Raw genomic sequence first — 20,761 nt, forward strand, 5'->3', positions numbered from 1 at the left:
ATTTCAGAGATGCCTTCATTAATGAGGAATGTTATTAATGGTTTCATGTAGTTACAATGTAACCGTACACTCTTTGCCCTGTGTATAACATTACAACATGTATTATTATTTTGGTTTGTAGAGTGTGTTCACGTCCCAGCTTAGGTAACACCAGGTGTCTTTGCCTGGTTATAAAGCAGTTTATTTTGACAAACCAGAGAACAGCTGCTCTTTTTTTGTGTGTGAATAACAAAGTACTACAGAACAGGGCTGGTTAGCATGGCTGTGGTAGAACATGCTAACTCAACAAATAAAGGACCTGGCTGTCCAGCAGGTTCGATCTCAGAAACCTTTTTGTTGCTAGGCAATGGCACTAACAACTGCACGCCAAAAATGTCAGGTTTGACATATCAAAAATTGACAAGTACCGTACTGGGAATATATAAGATACTATTAACTGTCAAAGGTCACATTTTGAGGACTCATCAGCTTAAGACCATGAATACAATGATGGTAATTTAACCAGTAATCTAACCAGTACAGCTCAAGTTTAAAGACAGGGTGGACATTATAATCTGTTACCCCAACGCATCCTCAGCATGTGGCAGGCAAAATGTTCTTCTTTTGAAAACAAATAACTTTTTACCTCTTAGCCTCAATGGCTTGAGGTATTCCTGTCACTCTACCCAGGTGGGGGTCCCAGACACTCAAATATGTGAACACAATAACCTGAGAAACAAGGTGATGTAGGATTTTCAAATTGATACTATAGGTGCATCTGCACTGACAATGACCTCAAGATCACTGTCAATTCAATAGCGTCAAATCAGAATAACAGTCACCTCAAATCACTTTATATTGTAAACTAAAGACCCTACAATAAGACCCCAACTATAAGTGAGCTCTCGCCGACAATGGGAAGGAAAAACTCCCTTTTAACAGGAATAAACTTCCAGTAGAACCAGGATTAGGGTTAGACAACCCCGCCATGACCACCTCTAACTGGTCTTGGCGATTATCGGCCAAGACCAGTTAGAGGTGAGGGGAGGAAGAATGGACAAGGATACACTGTGGAAGAGAGCCAGAGATGAATAATAACTACTTTTAAATACTCTAGGAACCACAAGTAAACCTGCAGTCTGATAGCAAAGTGGTCTGTTGGGGTGGTACGGTACTATGTTAAGATATGATTGAGGCTAGTTATTCAAGACTTTGTGTGTGAGGAGGGAGATTTGTAATTCAATTATGAATTTAACACGTACCCAGTGAAGAGAAACCACTCTGGGAAAAATATAATTCTTTTGTTGAGTCCCTTGAATTAAAAACAAATAAAAACATCAACAAAACAACAACAAAAAGTGTCATTTTCCACGTATTTATGAGTGTAACCTTCACCCATACATCTATGGAGCTTGCTTACTGGCCTTACCTGATACTAGTACTTTACACTCTGGTCCAAATGCCATCACTCCTAATCCCTAAAACCATCCAAGATTGGAGCGGCTAGTTTCAAAATCAACCACTGCACTACAAGACAAAGTTTTCAGATTTAAAAATAATTATCAAAATATCTCCTATATTGCCAAAATGGTTAAAAAAGTTTCTGTCATAATCATTTTAATCAAAACCAGAAGGAGTATGTAGTAATCAGGTAGCATGGCTGTGTTCTGGTGTCAGGAATGACGCAGCTCGTCAAACTGTTTATCCATTATTTTTTCAACAATAAACATATAGAGGGAGTTGCACTGTTTTTCGCCTCTAATCTCTTTTCTTCAGGCTCTTTATCACACATTTTAAATCCAGTAAATGAAAATTCAGACCATTTTATAATTCCACAAAGACGATTTAAGAGCTCAGAGTCCCAGGGTTCAGGGACCGTCCACGTTCAGTCCAGTGCTGGAAGAGGAGCTGAACTGGACCTGCTCCACAGGAAGTGCTCACAGCAAGCTTTCAGTCTGTCAGCCTCACATTCACACATCACTGTTTCCTTCAAGTGACACAAACACACTTAAGTAAATCAGTGTTGTCACTCAAAATAACTGTGCTGGAGGAAAGGACAGTTAATGTGAACCACAGTTTGTATTTAAAGCACACTTTCATTAAAACCATCTCAGGTGTACTTTTTTAATGGTACACCTCTGTCTGCAGCTCTGTCCAGCTGAACATTGTAGGAGATTACCAGAGGTCTTCCCATGTCACACAGAAAACGCAAACACTGCCAAAATGATTCTGATTGGCTGAAAAGATCAGAACACCGTCATGTTAACTGAGGATCACATGATGAAGCACATGGAGGCTTTGGCAGTTTTACGCTCTCCAAATGCACCAATTTCTCCTCTCTGCAGTTTGCTGTGACTCTTCACTTTCCCTCTGCTGCTGCATGTCCACTCTTTAGTGGTAACTAATGGTGTGCTCTCAAAGTAACTGGAGTAAGCCTCAAAATTAGATTTTTTCTTTAAGTGTGGTGCATGCCAGTGTGCAAAAAACATCCTGGATTTGCCTCATTGTGACTTCCAGTTCCTAAAAAGTAAAGTTGGGCTGCAGGACGGTTGGATCCTGATGTAAACATGTCTGAACAGATGAGGTTCAGGAACAAATTAAACCTTTTTTCTTTCAAGTAAAGAAAGAATGTATGTGACACGAGTTTGAAATAAATTCATTCATCTTCAATTAACGCACAAAAGTTTCTTGGTTTTTTGTTTTCTTTTTAAATCTACTTCCAGCTGCTGCCCCACACTGCCAGGGCCTCACTGACTCTAAATTGTTTTTGGATGAAAGCTTTATAAAGTGTGCACAATGGAGCTCTGTTTGAATCTATGGTTATATGAGGCTTGACTGGTCAGTAAGATTAGCTGGAGTTTCAAATGATCCAATGGGAGGCTGCAGGAAGCCCAGCATCATCTTTTGTGTCATGCACCTTAGCTACGAGACAGTCACATGAATGTGCAAAGGCTCAGCACACCTTCACTTTCTGTTTGAATGGCTAAACCTACATCCCAGAACCTCTTCTGGAGAACTCACCAGGAAGCTTCCAGCTCATTGGAAATGGGAGAGGCAGAGCCTGGGCGCTGTAGCGGTCATATTCTGTGCTTTATCCAGTGTGTAGCTGTGATTCCTCTTCACTCTGTCCACTTGGATGGATGCATGTTTGACACGCATGAAAACTATTTGTTTGGTTTTGTGTCTTTTTGTAGAAGTTTGTTTTTAAGTCATTAATCTTTCTTAATTGCAGTGTGCAAAAACTAAGAACATTGTCATCTGCTGACTTGGAGAAAGTCATCCATGCATTTGTTTCATCCAGGCTTGATGACTGTAATAGTCTTTATTTTGGTATCAGCCAGGCTCTGCTCTCTCGTCTTCAGCTAGTTCAGAATGCTGCAGCCCAACTCGTAAACATGACCATATTTCCCCAGTCTTGGCTCAATTACACTGGCTTCCAGTACATTGTGGAATTCATTTTAAGATTTTATTGCTTGTTTTTAAATCTCTAAATGGATTAGCTCCATCATACCTCTCTGATCTGATAACTAAAAATACTCCAAACAGAACTCTCAGGTCAGCTGATAAGTTGCTTCTAGTGGTCCCTAGAAGCAGAATGAAACACGGAGGAGACCGGGCCTTTGGGAACGCTGCGCCCAACCTTTGGAACAGTCTGCCTCTTCAGATTACGATCTCTCCAACACTCAGCATTTTTAAAACCCGTCTGAACACATTTTTACTCTCTAGCTTTTAATTGTCACTGAGTTTTGTTGCGGAGATATCATCTTAATTTCAGGAGCGGGTCCACTCCTCCTTCACGCCCCCTCCGGCCTCAGGCTATAAAAGCCCCCCTTCTCCAATACCTGCTGTCCTCATTTTCATGCCCCCACCCCCCATTTTCCCTCTCTTCATTTCTCGTTAGTACACGGGGATCTGCTGGGCCCAGGAGCCGTTGCCAGTCCCCTTCGAGGCCTTCCCCAAACCGCAGCACCAGTTCACACTTCCTCATCGCCCATCGTTACAGAGGATGTGGTCCCTGCTAGTGAATTGTTCTTTGTGTTTGTTTGTTCTACTTTATACTTTTTTACTATGTACAGCACTGTGGTCAACCTGTGTTGTTTTTAAATGTGATTATAAATTGATTGATTGAAAATGTCTTTAACAAGAATTAAATAATTTTTGTTGCTGGTGGTTTTCCCCCCAGTGGATCTAAATAATGCATGTTATGCATGTTAGTGTGGAAACACAGTCACTCTGAAATAATGCATGTTTCTTTTTTCAATCCCTTTGTTCTCCAGAACAGATTAGAGGGCAATCAGGGATTAAGTTACAGTGAAAATGTTATAAATCTCATAAATCATTTCTAAGCTCTTTCTCCTGAAGAGATTCAAAACGCTGTTAGAGCAAAGAGATCATATGTAGCTCTTTAAGATGCAGTCTTGTTTAAAAAAAAAAAAAATCAGACGAGCACTGAAAACAGATTAAAGTTTTTATTCACTTTGACTTTATATTACAGCTGAGATGCAAATGAATAAATTTGGGTAATTAGGCAGATTGTTGTTACAATTTAGTAAGTCAGTGATTCAGACTTTCAGTTTGCACTTAAAGTACCATAAAAGAGATCGATGCACAAATGAGTGGAGCAAAAGCTGAAGGGAGAAAACGACAACAACAAAAACAATAATATGATGCGCTTCATCTGATTGGCTGTAAAGTGAAGCAGGAATAAGATGAGAAGTGTCACAAACCTGTGACCAGTGTTAGCAGACCAACACGCTGGTGTCATCAGGTTCATGTTGGGAACAAAGTGGACGTGCTGTTGGTAAAGCTGCCCGCCCGCACCGAGACGCCGGGCCCCAGGGACACGCCCTGACTCGGTTAACAATTGTTCATAAGCAATGCCCTTCTGTTAGTTAGCCACGACACAGCGGCTCAGAGAGTCACAAGCTGCCACAATGATCATGATCCAGATGTATTACCAGAAAATAAGGCAGCGCTTAAAAAAAATTCCCGTAAACATCCTTTAAGAGATTAACCTAAAAACAATGGAAATTATAAAAAAAAGAAGCAAAGTTAGAGAAAAGTGTCAACCTTTGCTTTTGGTTCACATTACAGTTCAAATACATTTTATCAGTTTCATTTACAAAACATCGGGATTTTGAGATTTTCCTTATGTCATGTGATTCAGCTGGAGTTATGGTGCAGAGGCGAGACGGTCGTGCTGCCCCCACCAGGCAGCTCAGCGTCACAGCCACAGCATTCACACAACGAAACAGCATCAATCACGAGCACCGCTGAACGCTTTTCCAGAACACTGCCTTACATCAGCAGGGGGATTATTGCCATTCCAGGTGAAAGACAGGAGGGGGTACGATTCCAAAATAAAAGACAGGAAGCAGATATTTCAGCACTGAATTTACAAGAGATAAAAAAATACTCGTCGACAATTTAAATAAACTTTGAGATCATGACAAAAGGTCACATTTTTAAGAAAAGCAGTCTTTAACTGTTACTACTTGTTCTCGCCCACATCCAGCGGGGACTTCCTCTTCCTGGAGCTGCATCACCATTTCTAAAACACTATTTCCAGCTTTCTTTTTTTAATATTACCCTCGTTACCAAGACCAAGGACTGCAAGAAAACCCGGAGCAGCTTTGGGGCCTGAACTTGGTGTGATACAGTCATCTGCGGCAGGCTCTATCCTACCAAAGCACTAACAAACACAAAGCTGCGCTCAGCTGAGAGTCGTGTAAGAACGAGTTGGGACTCTGACGTTTGTGCCCACGGCTGCTGCTCTTCGTCCTACAATCTTAAAATAATCCTTAGGGAGTCATCTCAGCTTAGACCACAAGCACATCCTGTGTTAATCAGTACAGCACGTCCCCTCCACCAGCCTGAAACCCCCACCACACACACACACACACACACACACACAATTATAATGGCTGATTTTCCAATTGTTGCCCAGTTAGAAATGAATTCCTCACATGATCAACTTAAAATCAGTGAACACAGCTAACAACAGAACAATGGCACTAGAGTCATCACGATAAATCCAAATGTAGAGTCAAGCAGACAGGCGTCTGAAAGGATGATATGGCAGCTCGACGTTTACAACAACAAAAACCAAACAGCCACGGTGAAAGACGACGGGTCAACGACGGGTCAACGCCGGGACACCGAGGTCGGCTCGATGAGCCCGATCGTGTCGAGGACCAAACAGACCGTGGCTGAGACGGAGCACGACAGCGCTAATATTAAGTTGTTTCTTACAGTAAATACCTGAGTTAGACATGTTTAGACAGTGGTATGAACAACAACCGTGGAGCTCAACAGGCCCGCCTCATCCCTGACTCACTTCTGCTTTCCAGCCCTGGTTTAGGAATCTGACGCCACACTGTAAACATAAATGAAGTGAATCCAGTTAAGCCCTGTGAATGATAAGATGATCAGGAAGTGTCAGAATGAGCAGTGGAGCTTTAGGTAGTTTACAGACAGACTGCATAGAATACACCGCAATCCTGACCCTGTGAATCCAGGAAAAACAAAATCCCTCACTGTGGACAGCTGACAGGAAACATCAGGACTGAGGTGGTGAGTGGATTAGATGAGCTCCTGAAAGCGAGACACCGCAGAGTCACCGGCAGCCTTATCAGAGGTACGGTCGACACCTTCCAATCATTTTACACTACGTGCTGTCAGTTTCACTGGCCGTGGCATCAGATACTCAACCCACTGATCGCTGAGGTCAGGTGACCCTGTGTGAGCGTCAGTGAGCTGGACACGCGGTGTGTGAGGTCCTAATGCCTTCATGGATTGGTTAGTGCATGTAGTGCTGAAGAACACAGCTGCCCAGTTGCCTCCACTGCGCACACACAGTCAGGTGAGATGATGCTTCGTCGTTTCAGCAGGAGGCGGGGTTTCTTTGAGCGAGCTCTACGCTGCATCACACAGGATCTGCTCCAGCACCGTCAGCAGGCGCTTCAGGCCGTAGATGTAGCCGTGATCCTGGCTCTCACTCGGGAAAACATGAGCAAAGTCGATCATCCTGACCTCCACCTCTGCGTCTCCTGCACCGGTCTCCGTTTCGTCGCCTCCTTGGCCCTTCGCCTCCTCCCCGTCCACATCCTTTCCTTGCAGTTGGGATTTGTTTCCGTTCCCATTAGGTGGTCGTTGCAGCTCATGCGACTGTTTCCATGCAGAGTTGTCCTCCTCACACGGTGCTGAGACGCCGTCTCCAGACACAGCGCTCACAGCACCGTCGTCTCCCCTGTGACCGTCCTCACCTTTCCTGCGATTGGAATAAACAGTGTCCAGGCTGTAGTCCCAGTGCTCTGCCACCTGGATGTTGTTGTTGTTGTACTCGGCCACTTCCTCTCCCTGCCCCAGCCTTCCCTGCCTGGCTTTCCGTTCCATGCCGCCTTCACCTGATGACAAAGACGTGGGCGTTTTTACCATCAGAGTGGGGCTGATGGATGGACTGCTGAGGAGGGACGACAGGGAGGATGAAGAGAAAGAGGAGGGCAGGCCTTCGTAGACAAACAGAAGGGAGCTGGCATAGAAAGTCAGCTGGTGCTGGGACTCGAACCAGCGAAGGATCCGCTGCACTCTGTGGATGCTCGCCGCCACGGCGTCCTTCCTCAGGCTAACTCCATTATGGAAGAATTTAGACAAGCCTGGTGGACAGGAGAAGACGTTCAATAATAATAATAAAAATAATAATGATAATGATAATAACAACAACAATAGCTCAAGTGCAGCCTGTGTCTCCATGTGTGCTAATGTAACACGTTACTGTAATCTCGCTGCACTGGACACTGTTATGTACACCATGCTAATACAGGCCCGAGCAGAAGTTTAGGATCAGTTGAAAAATGGTAAAAAAAATAAAAATAAAAAAAATCATACTTTGCATGTTTGGATCTTAACAAGGTTCCAAGTAGAGCTTCAACATGCAACAGGAAGAAATGGGAGAGAGACAAACAACGCTTAAACTGAAACAGGCTGTTTTACAGCTGGTCAAAGGTTTAGGACCACACACCTTTAAAAGGCCAAATCTATGCAAAAATGTGGATTTATCAAAATTCACTCATTGAAAATATGATTTTTTTTACCGTTTTCCAAGTGGTCTTAAACCTTGGATTGGGACAGTATCAGGCTGGAGCCCCTTTGTTCCTTCAGACCTGCCTTTGACTGGCACAGACTCACACAGCCTCCACATCCCAGCACTGGTGAATGTGGAGGAGCATTCAATGTCATGTTCAACAAACTACAGCATGATATGAGCTTTGGGACATGCTGTGTTACCCTGAGGTGGGGGAGTAAAAGCCCTGTTTAAATTTCATCAAACATATAATCGCACGCACACACACACACACACACACGCACACATACCATCTTTAAGAGTGTCTTTAACCAGTCCTCTTCCATAATGCTGATCATAGGAGTCGAAAGTGTCCGTGCACACCTTGTACACCTGAGAACACAAGAAAACCTCACATTAAAACAAACGTCTGCTTTAGTTTTGGTTTGAAACACAGTTTCACTGTTCTCAGAGTCATTTATTCAGCAGCTGGCAGCAAACACAGAAGATTCCTGGACTTCCTGCTGGAATAAGACGGCACAACAACATCTGTGAGCTGTGACGAGGCCTGATCGGTCAGGACTTCGTGAAGGATTTCAAACTGATCGAAGACAGTGAGCCAATGAGAGAACGGGATCTGAACGCTGCCTCCACCTAGTGGCCCAGCGACTCAAACACTGTGCAGCTCTTTAAGACTGAGATTTCTGTCCACAAATCCATGCCACGATGCATGCTGGGAGCCTTTAAACATATTTACGTCTGCAATCACATGATCATGAATGATAAGGGCATTCACTACAATCTAAAAATCAAGACAGCCACGACAAATATGCCCACAATTTAAAAAACAAACCTCAAAAGAACCAAACTAACTGAACCAAAGGAAACATGTTTATTTTAGCATAATAATGACATGTTGTCTTCCGTTTCCGTCATCAGGAAGAGAGCGATCAGCAAACAGCAGCATCCTCTCTATGTAAACAACAACTTAACTAGACAGGAACGCCCTCAGATCAGTGTGCTAAAGCTGCGCTCTGATGGTAGCAGATCATGATGATGCATACCCACACAGCTCCTGTCAGTAGTATAAAGGCTCCAGAACACTAATGCTGATGAACGTTTACAGCATTTAGAATCAGTCTATAGAGATCCTTCTAACCTCTCTGGAATCGAAAATGTTACACTTACCCAGCAACAGGCTGCTGCTGGGGGATTCCCATAATGCACTGGTTGTTTCTCCTTCACTCACTATGTGTTAATATCAATCAATCTTTATTTATAAAGCACTTTTCATACAGAAAAGTAGCACAAAGTGCTTTACATGGTTAAAAGCAGTCCACCCCCCCCTGTACCTCAGGTACAATCGAGCCCTCAGATGTGTTTAAAATCATATCACGAGAAGATAAAATATCACATCTGATTTTTGCCCTGAAGTGGTCTGCAAACTGCTCAGAGTGAGTCTGTGGGGTTCTTTGGGAGCTGTTAAAATCAGGGTTAAATAAATGATCTATGGTGGAGAAGAGGAGCTTGGGATTATTTTTGTTATTACTGATTATTTTGGCGAAGTATGAATTTCTTGAATTCCTTAGTGTATTATTGTACATTTTAAGTTGCTCGCAAAGTATTTGATGGTTGATTGCATTTTTATTTTTCCTCCATCTCCTTTCTGCTGCCCTGCAATTTCTTTTCAGTTTTTGACTTCTTCTTTTCTCCAGGGTGATACACGTTTTATGTTAATCTTTTTGGTGGTGAGTGGAGCAACAGAGTCAAGGCTTTTCTTCAGTTTGCTGTTAAAATGATTAAAAATAAAATCACAGGGGGGCATTCGTCTAAAACCCTGGTAAAATTTGCAGCCACTTCAGAGGTTAGATAGCGCCTCCTCACAGTTCACACCGAGACCTCTGCATTGAATCATACTTGTTATTAGTCTCTGTCTCTCTTCCACAGCATGTCTTTTTCCTGTCTTCCTTCTCTCGCAGCAGATGGCCCCGCCCCTCCCTGAGCCTGGTTCTGCCGGAGGTTTCTTCCTGTTAAAAGGGAGTTTTTCCTTCCTACTGTTGCCAAAGTGCTTGCTCATAGGGTGTATCACTTTATAATGTATGTATAAGCTTAATTTATCATTTATACAGCATTACTCCTCCTTAGTATGCCATTCATAAATACTCATATGACTATGACTGTGAAGATTACTAGCAGTGATGTAGTAGCAGTGATAACTGTACACGGTGTAACTAGTGTGATGTTATTATTACCATTTTTAAACTGTTTTTACTTTTACAGTAGAACTTTACTTTTATTGAATAATCAGTGTTTGATTTAAAGCTGCACTAAGGTGTTTTTCACCAGCAGAGGGCACTACAACAACCTATACACAGACATGACGTTGTGATGAAGCTGAGTCCAATGTTCAGTCCTGTGAACATGTCTGCAGGTACCTGCTGACCCGTCTGTCAGCGTTGTTATTGCTGTAACAGAAGTTTAAAGTTGGTGAGAATGAGCCGTGATGAATTCAGAGTGGCCTTTATTGCCTTTCCTCGTTAGCCGTGTTTCTCTATTTCAACCAGAATATTAGTGGCGGAGCTGATGTAGTTAGAGCAGCATGGGTTCAAGCAACATCTGTATCCCTACTCCAGACCTTCCCCATTCATATTACACCAGAGTCATTAGGAATTAGATTTCTGAAACTCCGATTCTTTATCTCCCCACAGGCATAAATAACATTATCTGATTTTACACATTTACAGTTTAAGCCTATAGAGTGATGCTGACAGATTTCTTTCATTTACCTACCAAAATAAACCGAGACATATTCTTTTTCTTATATTAAAAAACATCTCCGGGATTACATGTGTAGATATTCACTGGCAGCGGCCCACCTAAGATCAAACTGGGCTGTATGATGGAAACTGCTCTTGCAGTTTAAACTACTTTGAGTGTTCAGTAATATTAGAAAAGTACTATATAAATGGCAGTGCATGTGATACTCATACACTCACAGGCACACTGCAGATGTGCTGACATGTTTATTTAACTGACCTCAGTAAAACATGCGTAGCCTCATACTTTACACCATATAAGAACACAAACAGGTTTCTTTGGCTCCCTGGTATATGTTTGCTGTGCAGTGTCCTATTGTTCTGTACAGAAGCCTTCTCTGCAGAGACCACATGATAAACACTGAGCACTCAGCTAAAGTCCACACGCAGACATCACATTTTATGAGCCGTTTACAAAGGGTGTGGAGCTATAAAGCTGCTGCTCCGTCAGCCCATCGATCAATGCTAAACACTTCACACAGCGACCGTCATCTAGAAACTTATTACTCATTTCTGCAAAACACATTCATGACGACTCAGCACTGAATCACACGTCCTTCCCTTCTTTCACACCACACACTCTCTCACCCTGTAAACTGACCGGCTGTCTGTCCCCACTAAAGGTCCCCAGGTTGTACCCCGCCATGCTAACCAAGCCTACGTTGCATATGACCGAGCGAGACATAACCTAAGCCATAGCGACTCAGACGTCGCCCAGGTTACCAAGATCTGCATCGGGTGATGAGGACCAGACCTTCAGCAGATCCCAGGAGCGACATCTGAGATCTCCCCCATGAAGGACGCTCCTAGGAACAGCTAAGATACTGCACAGGACCCTAAAGCTCCCAGGCCTCTGGTAGAGGATCACGCACAGGGATTTGTTTTTTTTAATCTCTGTATATGTGTGCGTCTCATTTTTGCTACATTTTGCATGTTTTGTAGATTTGATCTTAAACAGACAGAAGCAAGGGGGTTAAAATGTATCTAATGTGACAGAGCTGGTGTTACAGGGTCGTACATCTCTGCATCGGCACGCTAAATAGAAAGTTTGGGGAAAAGAGACCCCAAAATTCAACCTTTGTGTTACCATTAGTTCAATCTACATGAGCCCTCTGTACTTTATGCTCACTTCATCTCAGATTAGCCGCAGACACAGAACAAGTGGACTCTTCCACTAAAAACTGCTGCTTGTTTGTAGCCTTTGCACTTCACTGATTCTCTTGCCTTTGACCCAGAAACTTCTAACCAATAAAAGGAGGAGAAGTGAAAACAAGTTTGCAAAAATCATCAACATATTCACACCACAGCAAACAAGCTGGAGGTGTGAAAACACTGAATGCAGTCCTCGAGTCAGAGCTCAGCATTGTGGCTCATTCACATTAATGATTTTAAACATCTGTTCAAAGACAAATAAATGACAGTATGAGGAGTGAGCATGAAACCGAACGCTGGCCTGTGTCACTAACACTCTCTGGAAGTAGGTGTTTCCTGTTTGTCCTGTCAGAGGAAAGCCCAAACCAGGATTCTTACTGAGGATGATGACGATGACAAGTTGTAATGGAAACTGATCGACTTGATAAAGGTTTCGCTATGTGACTCTCTTTCAAACAGATAAGCTCTCTCTGTCGTTCCTCTTATCTGTTTGTTTGGTGTGGACACAAGTGGGTGTGACCGTGTGTGTGTGCATGCACATGGAAGTGCCGTGTACTGTTCAGCTGATTTATTACAGGGTTAAAGATTAACCATTTCCAGGTCCACTCCACGGCATTTCTCAGGACAAACGTTTTTCTTATCGTAGTGATTTGTGACCTTGTGCAGATATTTCCTCCTGCGGGTTACTGCAGACATCAGCTTTACTAATTCTGTGAAAATAAAGATGTGAGTCTATGTTGGAACCAACACCAGCCTTTCTACATGCACACGTTCTTTGTTTGCAAGCATGCAGCTGTCTTAGCAAATGTAACTAGCAAAGGTGTCTAAACGTGTTGGTAAAAAGATCCAACTTTTACAGCCGAGTCATGTCTTAGCTATAAAAGGCACAGTTCCATTTTACATACTAAGCACCTTCAGCATCACTGACACGAAAGACACTGAAACATCTGTGCAAGTCATAAGATCAGTCAACCTCTGAGTCTCACATTAGACCCACAGCCTGCAGAACAAGCCCATCGTCCTCCCTCCACCAGCGTGCCGACAGCTGCTGTGAGGTGTTGGTGCTGCCTCGTTCAGATGCAGCTTTGCAGCCGTGTTGTTAGACAGAACGAGCTTTCTCTGGCAACCCTTTCAAATGAGCCATGCTCGGTCAGTCGTTTTCCAACTGCACTGTCATGAGTGTTAACATTTAACATGCTGACTGAGGTCTGATGGGAGAGATGTTGCTCTTGAGTTTTTGGAGCAATGCACAGTCTGATGTTGGGTGAATTTGCCGGGGCCTCCGCTCCGACTGGCAGCTGTCCTGAATGTTTCCCACTCGTTAACAATCGTTCTCTCTCGTTGTTCCCAGAGTGATGGACAGCAACAGTTGCTTCTCTAAGATCACAGCTGATGTTTCTCCTCCACAAACTGCCAAAAGCTGCTTTTAAAGAGGTGCTCACACGGTATCAGTGATATTCAACTGCACCTTCTACTCACCTTCTTAATTCCTACAGAAACACTCAGGGGTGGATATTTGGCTCTTCACACAAAGACTCTGCATTTGGACTTTTCACACTGACTGATCTGACGCCCTACATTTAAACCAGTGCGTGCTTTTACTGTCACAGCACCATGACTCAAACTCACCCTCAAGCCAAGCACCAGGAACCCGATCTCCTCCATCAGCGGGTATTTTCTGATCTGCTGTTCCCGTTTCTCCTGTGAGGCGTACGGATCATAGCTCCGCTGGCCCAGCTTCACATCCATGATACAGGGTTTGATGAAGTGACGAGTCACATCCTCCAGCTTCAGGTACAGGTCTGTCAGTCACAACAGAAGGTGTTAGCTTGTCTTGTTTGAACGTTCATGGAGCTTGTTGGCATATCAGCATGAGTTTTAGAAAAGAAAAGAAAAAATCTACCTCATGTAAGAATAAAATAATATGAAAACAAACCCGGAGTGCGAGGCATTTATGAAGGTTGAACCTACACCAACAAGGAGGGAAATGATCGAGGATCTAACAGTGTTTTTCTCTTTGGCCGAGTTCAGCAGACTCGGTGGACAGCTACAGATCCTCACTGAGAGGCTTCAAGTTGTTTCCTGTTACAGTCAAATGTCAGTGTCTGTACTTATATTTGGAGGTCCCAGAGTACACTGGGTCAGACAGATTACAGTGAATCATATGATCATGTTGTCATTATGATGATGGCAATAGACACGGTTTGCTTTCAGAAACTCTCAGGTTTCTGTTTGCTGATCTGAGACATCTTTGCTTACACACAGGTAAACAGTCTGTGCAGAGAGGACGAGGACACCATCTGACAGTTAAACTCAGCTTTTTGTCTTTTCTCCTTAGAGGCTAACACTATCCAGTTTCTGTGTGATGCCACAGTACGACCTTACCGTTGGGCCTGTCAGGAGAGGACCAGGTGCCGTAGTATCTGGGCAGATAAGTCTGGAGCTCGAGAAGACAGGGATCGCAGCAGTCCTCTGCATAAACCTAGGACAAACACAGAATCCCATAATATGGTTTATCTCTATGTGAATAAGTACCTGCCAAAGAATTTACAGTAACTAAAATCCTCTCTCGGGACAGCATGAAGAGGAAGATGGTGCGGAAAAGAACTGAACAATCTTCTTTGGTATTAGAGCCTCCCACGATGAAAATATTAATATATGAATATTAATATTCAGGCTCTTTATGATAAATACAAAAAGGTCCCTTTACTGGAACCGAAGGGTGGCTAAATCTGTCAAATACTGGGATTTTTTTAAAGCGTCCTCAAGGTTAAAGGTATAAACTGTTTCAAAAACAAAGAGCAAGCATGTGTTTGATGACACTGCCTTCTGAGCTTGGTAAAGTTTTGGAAACTGGGAGTGATGCTGGTCAGTGTGGGCCTGCTGCTGGGATCATGTCTGAGTGCTTTGGTCAAACGACAGCCACACGTCACCCTCGGACTCAGTCCTGACACAGTGTTAAGCTCTAAAGGAAACCGTGAAGCAGCTCACTGTGGCTACCTGTACTCGTAATTAGGAATTTACATTTCTTCATCCATCCAACACCTGCTCAACTGACCGTGATTTACATTTGATCCGGTGACCCCAGGGGAACTTTAAGCATCTGGTTAAAAAGCTCCACCCAAGATCCAACAGCCTGGGTAGAACATATTTATTGTGAGACAGCATCGTGCAGCTTCTCAACAGTCACAAGGTGAAGTTAAATTGTGAAGCCGTTATATTACACTTATTTTAGGAGGAAAAAAACTGTCCAGGCTACTTTGGTACTGGTATGTGACTCATGCTGTAAACCTGTGTCCTCTGTGACAGCAGAGGTGGAAAAGAAGGCTGTTAATGCCCTTCATGTACTTACTGAGCAGCATTTATAAGTGTATGTTTTTTCTTTATCACCAGAAACGTGTTTGTTGCTAATCTCCTTGAAATATCGCAGTTTTAATTTAAAAGCATAGCACACAAATTTTAAAAACAAAATTTTGAGATATAAATATTATTTTATTTTTTGAGCCATTTTCACAGAGACCATATGACCTGGTACGGTTCAGTACAGAACACGCTGTGTGTGTGTGTGTGTGTGTGTGTGTGTGTGTGTGTGTGTGTGTGTGTGTGTGTGTGTGTGTGTGTGTGTGTGTGTACCATGCTGTAAAACTGCATCTCTCGTGGACCTCTGGGTGGAGGCTGAAGTTGTTTGAGGACTGTTCCATCTGGGTGCTGCAAAATACCTGCAAGAAACACAAAGGACGACACTGAAAATGGAAACTTAGAGATAAAAACAAGCTCTGTGAAAGGCCGATGGCTCCAGGCTCCAGGCCCTGGACAGTAAGACGATGATTTAAAGACACCTTAAGAGTTTAACCATAAACAATTCATTCAGCACTGAGCTTTATAATAAAGTTCTTAAATCAAAGGTTTGACCGAAACACACAGAGACGGAGAGGAAATAAAGTACAACACAACACTTAATGATTCCATGTGGAGCTCTGTTCACTCACACCACATGACAAATACGAGCTCTCTGACAGTTTGCTGGTATTTTATTGGTGGGAATATGTTGTGTTTGGACAATGACGGGAAAATAACCACCATCAAATGAAAACTAGAGTTGCCCACTGCAGTCGAATACAAGCAGCGGTTCATATTAGTTCACACAGGCTCCAGGCAGCACAGCTCAAGTCAGAAAACCTTAAAACACTTGAAACAGCTTTTGAAAAGGAAATTGTGATTGTGAGGGAGTGTCACTGTTACGTGGTTACAGCCATGTAAGGCTGCTGAAACAAAGCCAACTAAATCGTCATGCTTCTGAAATGCAACACAGATCATGAGTGGGCACCACAGACGCACCTGTGACACCTGCTGCTGCTCTAACAAAGTGTTGTAATCAAATATTGTGCCATACACAATGACACAGCTGTGTAGCTTCTGTAGGGTCTGCAGCCGTGACACTGACCCCACCCAAAAGTGAGAAGACAGAGGGGGGAAAATGCCCCCACCTGTAACACCACTCTGTTGAAGGTCATCTCATTGTTGCCCCTCTAGTGCAGTATTTATACCAGTAAATACAAGTATATGCTACTGACTTTAGCCATCAGTCAGCCTGTAGTGGCATAAAGCAGAGCCATAACTAGCAGTAACCACTGTGCTATTAACCTGCAGACCTTTAGTTTCTCACCACTTTGTAAACTGAGATCAGGTGCTACACTGCAGCCTCACATTTGAGATTGATGTTTTTCTTTTCATCGAGGTCTTCACTAACAAAATGTGCACAGACCTGCTATTTCACACAGGCCAAGAAAACTTATTCTGAATGCAAATATCCAGTCAAACATGTCCTTTTAACCCTCCAGCTCACTACAATTAAGTCAGATTGTGAGAATAGGGCAGGGCATTCAGGGAATTCAGAGCCAGTGAGTGGGTGTCACGTGTCATGTGGTACAGTCTATGCAAACCTCACTTAAACCAAACATATTTCCGGTCATGACGAAGAATCTTATGGAGACTGTTTCGTGTTGTTCCTGTTCTCAGCTGCTCAGACCTGAAACCTGGACAATGGCAGAGGAATCGTTTGTGAGAACGCCTTTAAAAGCACAGAAGCAGCAGAGCCCTGGGGAAAGAGTGGGAGGAGATTATACAAGCTCAACTTGTTCTACAACTGTCATAAAAGCCACAACAGTTGTTGTATACGCCCGTTAGTTGGAGCTTAAGTGCTCTTTGTTAATATTCATTCTGTACTTGACGTTGGTAACTTGCCCAAAGATACTTGACATCAGACTGAGGGAGCCAGGGATCGAACCACCGACCCTCCGAGCAGCAGATGGCCTGCTCTACCTCTGAACACCCCGGTGTTACTCTGCTGTCGCTGCCTCACTGACTTCAATTCAGTTTTTATTTGCACAAGACCGTTCACAACAATATTCATATTAAAGAGCTTCATATTGCAGACATTCATTCCAACTCACACTCACACACTCTCACACACACACTCACACACTCTCACACACACACTCACACACTCTCACACACACACACGCACGAGCAAATCTTAAGGAAAGCTAACCTAGAGAAATGAGATTCAGCAGTTGTTTAAAACAAATAACTGAGTCAGCCGTCAACAGACACCTGAACGTGAGCCGGCCAAACAACAACATCTGGCTCTGAGCTAACATTATGTCAGGCTTGAGTCCTAATAATCACACGCTTCCTCTGATAAACAGCTTGAATACACTCTCGTATCATATCAGAGTGTACTGAGTGCCAGTGATGTTAGAGCCACTGTCAGCTAACAGCTGCAAAAACAGCAGTGCTCAGTATCGCTGTCGTTGGACAGTTTCACTGACTCCACAGAGTTTTACAGCCTCCTTCAGGGCAAACAGACGTGGACACATATTGACAGCTGAGGTAAACAGCAGACTGACAGCATACACTCACTGGCAATCTGCAATGTACTGACATCTAGTGATGAGATTTTGACCCCTTGTACCTAAATAATAACCGAATAATCAGATAAATGTCTGATTTACAGGAAATAAATAAAGTACTCTCAGTACTCATCAGGAGGTTCTCAAACACAATGTTTCAGGCTGCAAGAAGCCAATCTCAAATATTTGGTGATTGTGAAACCACACAGCAGCAGATATGGAGCGATGAATGAGGAACACAGTCTCCAGAGAGAAACTGAACTGATAAGAGACGTGCAGCTGCATGAAAAACGTCTTTCTTAAAGCGAAATCTCAACATGATGGAGCTGTAAAGACGTGACTACGTCAGGTGGACAGAGTGTGGCCATCGGATCTGACATCAAGGCTGTACGGTACCTGTGGCCCACGCGATCAAAGACAGCTGACTGCTGCACAACCATTACTGTGAAACAGGCTGTGTGACACCTTTACACTGATTCTGTTGCACTGGGATATATTTGTTATAATACTATCAACAGTCATGTTGATTCTTATGAAGCTGGCTGATAGCTGCATGGTAGCCTCTTTGTGGAACTAATCAAAATCCATTCGTTTTGTTTGACTATAACTGTGCCATAAAATAGAGTCTCCAATATTATAGGTACACATCTTTCATACCATAATAACACAGGTAAAGTAATCCCATGTGTTTACGCTCCGTAAACACTAAGACAAGTCCAGGTATCTCTGAGAGTCGGAGCTCAAGCTGAAGTGTTCAGCAGTAGCTGCACACCTAAAAACTGCTCAGGCTACACTTGTGTCTACAGTCGACTCATGCTGTGTCACTACTGTTGCACTATAACACTGCTGGGAACTTGTTTCATACTTCAAATGAGGAAATATGTCATCGGTGACAGTAGCTCACTGGAAAAGAAGCATACTTACACTTATAGATGCTTCTGCCTGCAACCATCAGCAAAGTGTTCTCCAGTCATCGTTTCCCACGTTGTATCACAAATACAGAAAATATGTTTTCCTGAAATATTGTGCTATAATTCTGAGTCTATAATGCTCACCCCTACACTGCAGCAAGCGTATGATAGACAACTTTCTGAATTTTGGTATTTCAACGAACACTCCAAATTATACACTAGGACGCTACGTTTGCAAAGCGCAGAGAAAACTGCAAAGGGAAACTGTCACATGTATTCCTATCATGAAAAACACTGAAAAAAAGGTCCAGTGTGTAATTTTGCTGTTTGCACACATGGACATTAGACATTAGTCTTCTTTGGTGACAGCGGATTCTGTGACGAGGACAAACAAAGGAGCGAGTGTCTGCATGTTACAGGTGCTGAAGATCAAGCAGGTGCGTTAACACCTGTCAGGATTAAGCCAGATCCCCGTTTGAATAACCAGCTAACACGATGGCGTGATGAGGACAGAGGTGGTTCTGTGACAAGAACTGTAAGTGCAGGGTGATAAGAGTCGTGTCCGCAGGTGACTTACCCACTTTATCCACTCCATACTTGTGACCCGCCACCTGATGTGACAGCGGGACGCAGCCGTTCAGGTGAGCCTGGCTCTGGTGCCCCGAGGGTGGCTGGCCGGGCTTTTCTTTAGGGGGTGCGCCTCCGGGGAGCCGAGAGGTCAGAGGGACCCCACCCGCGGAGGAGCTGGGGGCCAGCTCCAGCCTGCCGAGCGCGACAGAGGACTCCATCATCATCTGAGGCTGAGTTCTTGACATGTGTTTAAAATCGTGGATGTGCAGTGCTGGGCAAAAAAGTCACACGCCAAACATGTCATTCACATGCTGTCATTACGTAAAGCTCAGGCTACAGCCACGCGCACAAATTCAACAAACTGTTCCCGGGCACGGTGCCGTCCAGGCGGGGACAGCACAGCGGCTCCGGCCGCTGCTTCGACCCCTGACACGAACCACGCTGACGGGCAGCGGCAGTGAGCGTACCCCCGCTGTGAGCGCCGGAGAACACGGGCTCTAAAGGCAGAGCTGATTCACTGACTCTCACATCTCGGACAGCAGCATAAATACATCCTGGCCACATCCCACTTCCTACCAGTGTCAGCGCACGAAGAGCCAAGGGCGACTTCCGCTCGCACACTCCAAAATAAAGCCAACCAACGTGGATAGATCATTCGGGATACACGGCGCTGGCAAAGGACGAAACGTTATTTTACAAATGACAAGTTGGCTGTAGTTTTGTTCCAGTTGTACTCCTCTGTTTAATCCCAGAAGCCATTTATAAGCGTAAACAAAACCACTTAAGGCTTTTATTATGGCGGTCAAGTCACACAACTTCCGCTCTCACGTTCTCCGAGTTCCGCCAGCTCCACTTCCTTGCTTCAGAGAAGTAAATACTGATGTCTGAGTAAACGGAGGTGCACGATACAGAGACCCAGTTCCACGCAGCAGCGAGTCGGACACACGGCGTGATCAGAGACCATAAAACACAGACATGACACGATAAGTGTCCTCAGCCCGGCCTTGTTATCGATCCTGTCCATTAGGCTGCTAACAGTCCGTCCTCGCGGACACACCGCTGCTGTTCAAAGCCTTCAGCACGAGGGCCCTGCAGCGTAAAACAGGTCCGCGCGCTGTGCCGCAGTCCTAAAGCAGTGATATGAAACGAGGTCGGCAGAGCCGTCCTCGGCCACAGATATCCAGGTCAGTGTAGGCGGCAGCCTCTACGTAACGAGCAGCTCAAAGCCTCCCACACGTTTGCGACACTTGCCAGTACTGTCGCAAAACCATCAATTTTCATCCATGAACGGCAGCACACGTGCCTTCATTTGCATTTTCCATGAAATACATTTTACTCTTACGTGACTAAATACAAAAA

General features: G+C 44.0%; 1 protein-coding gene across 1 annotated transcript; it reads right to left on the reverse strand.

Moving 5' to 3' along the window:
* Positions 1–4,429: 4,429 nt before the first annotated feature.
* Positions 4,430–20,655, reverse strand: ipmkb (inositol polyphosphate multikinase b). Its single transcript, XM_005471208.4, has 6 exons — positions 19,410–20,655; positions 15,643–15,728; positions 14,395–14,491; positions 13,639–13,811; positions 8,353–8,434; positions 4,430–7,634 (listed from the first exon to the last, which is right to left on the reverse strand). The coding sequence occupies exons 1-6, from the start codon at positions 19,645–19,647 to the stop codon at positions 6,895–6,897; spliced, it is 1,416 nt and encodes a 471-aa protein (XP_005471265.1). The 5' UTR covers positions 19,648–20,655; the 3' UTR covers positions 4,430–6,894.
* Positions 20,656–20,761: the final 106 nt, after the last annotated feature.

The sequence above is a fragment of the Oreochromis niloticus genome, linkage group LG8 (assembly GCF_001858045.2).
Source record: "Oreochromis niloticus isolate F11D_XX linkage group LG8, O_niloticus_UMD_NMBU, whole genome shotgun sequence".
NCBI lineage: Eukaryota > Metazoa > Chordata > Actinopteri > Cichliformes > Cichlidae > Oreochromis > Oreochromis niloticus.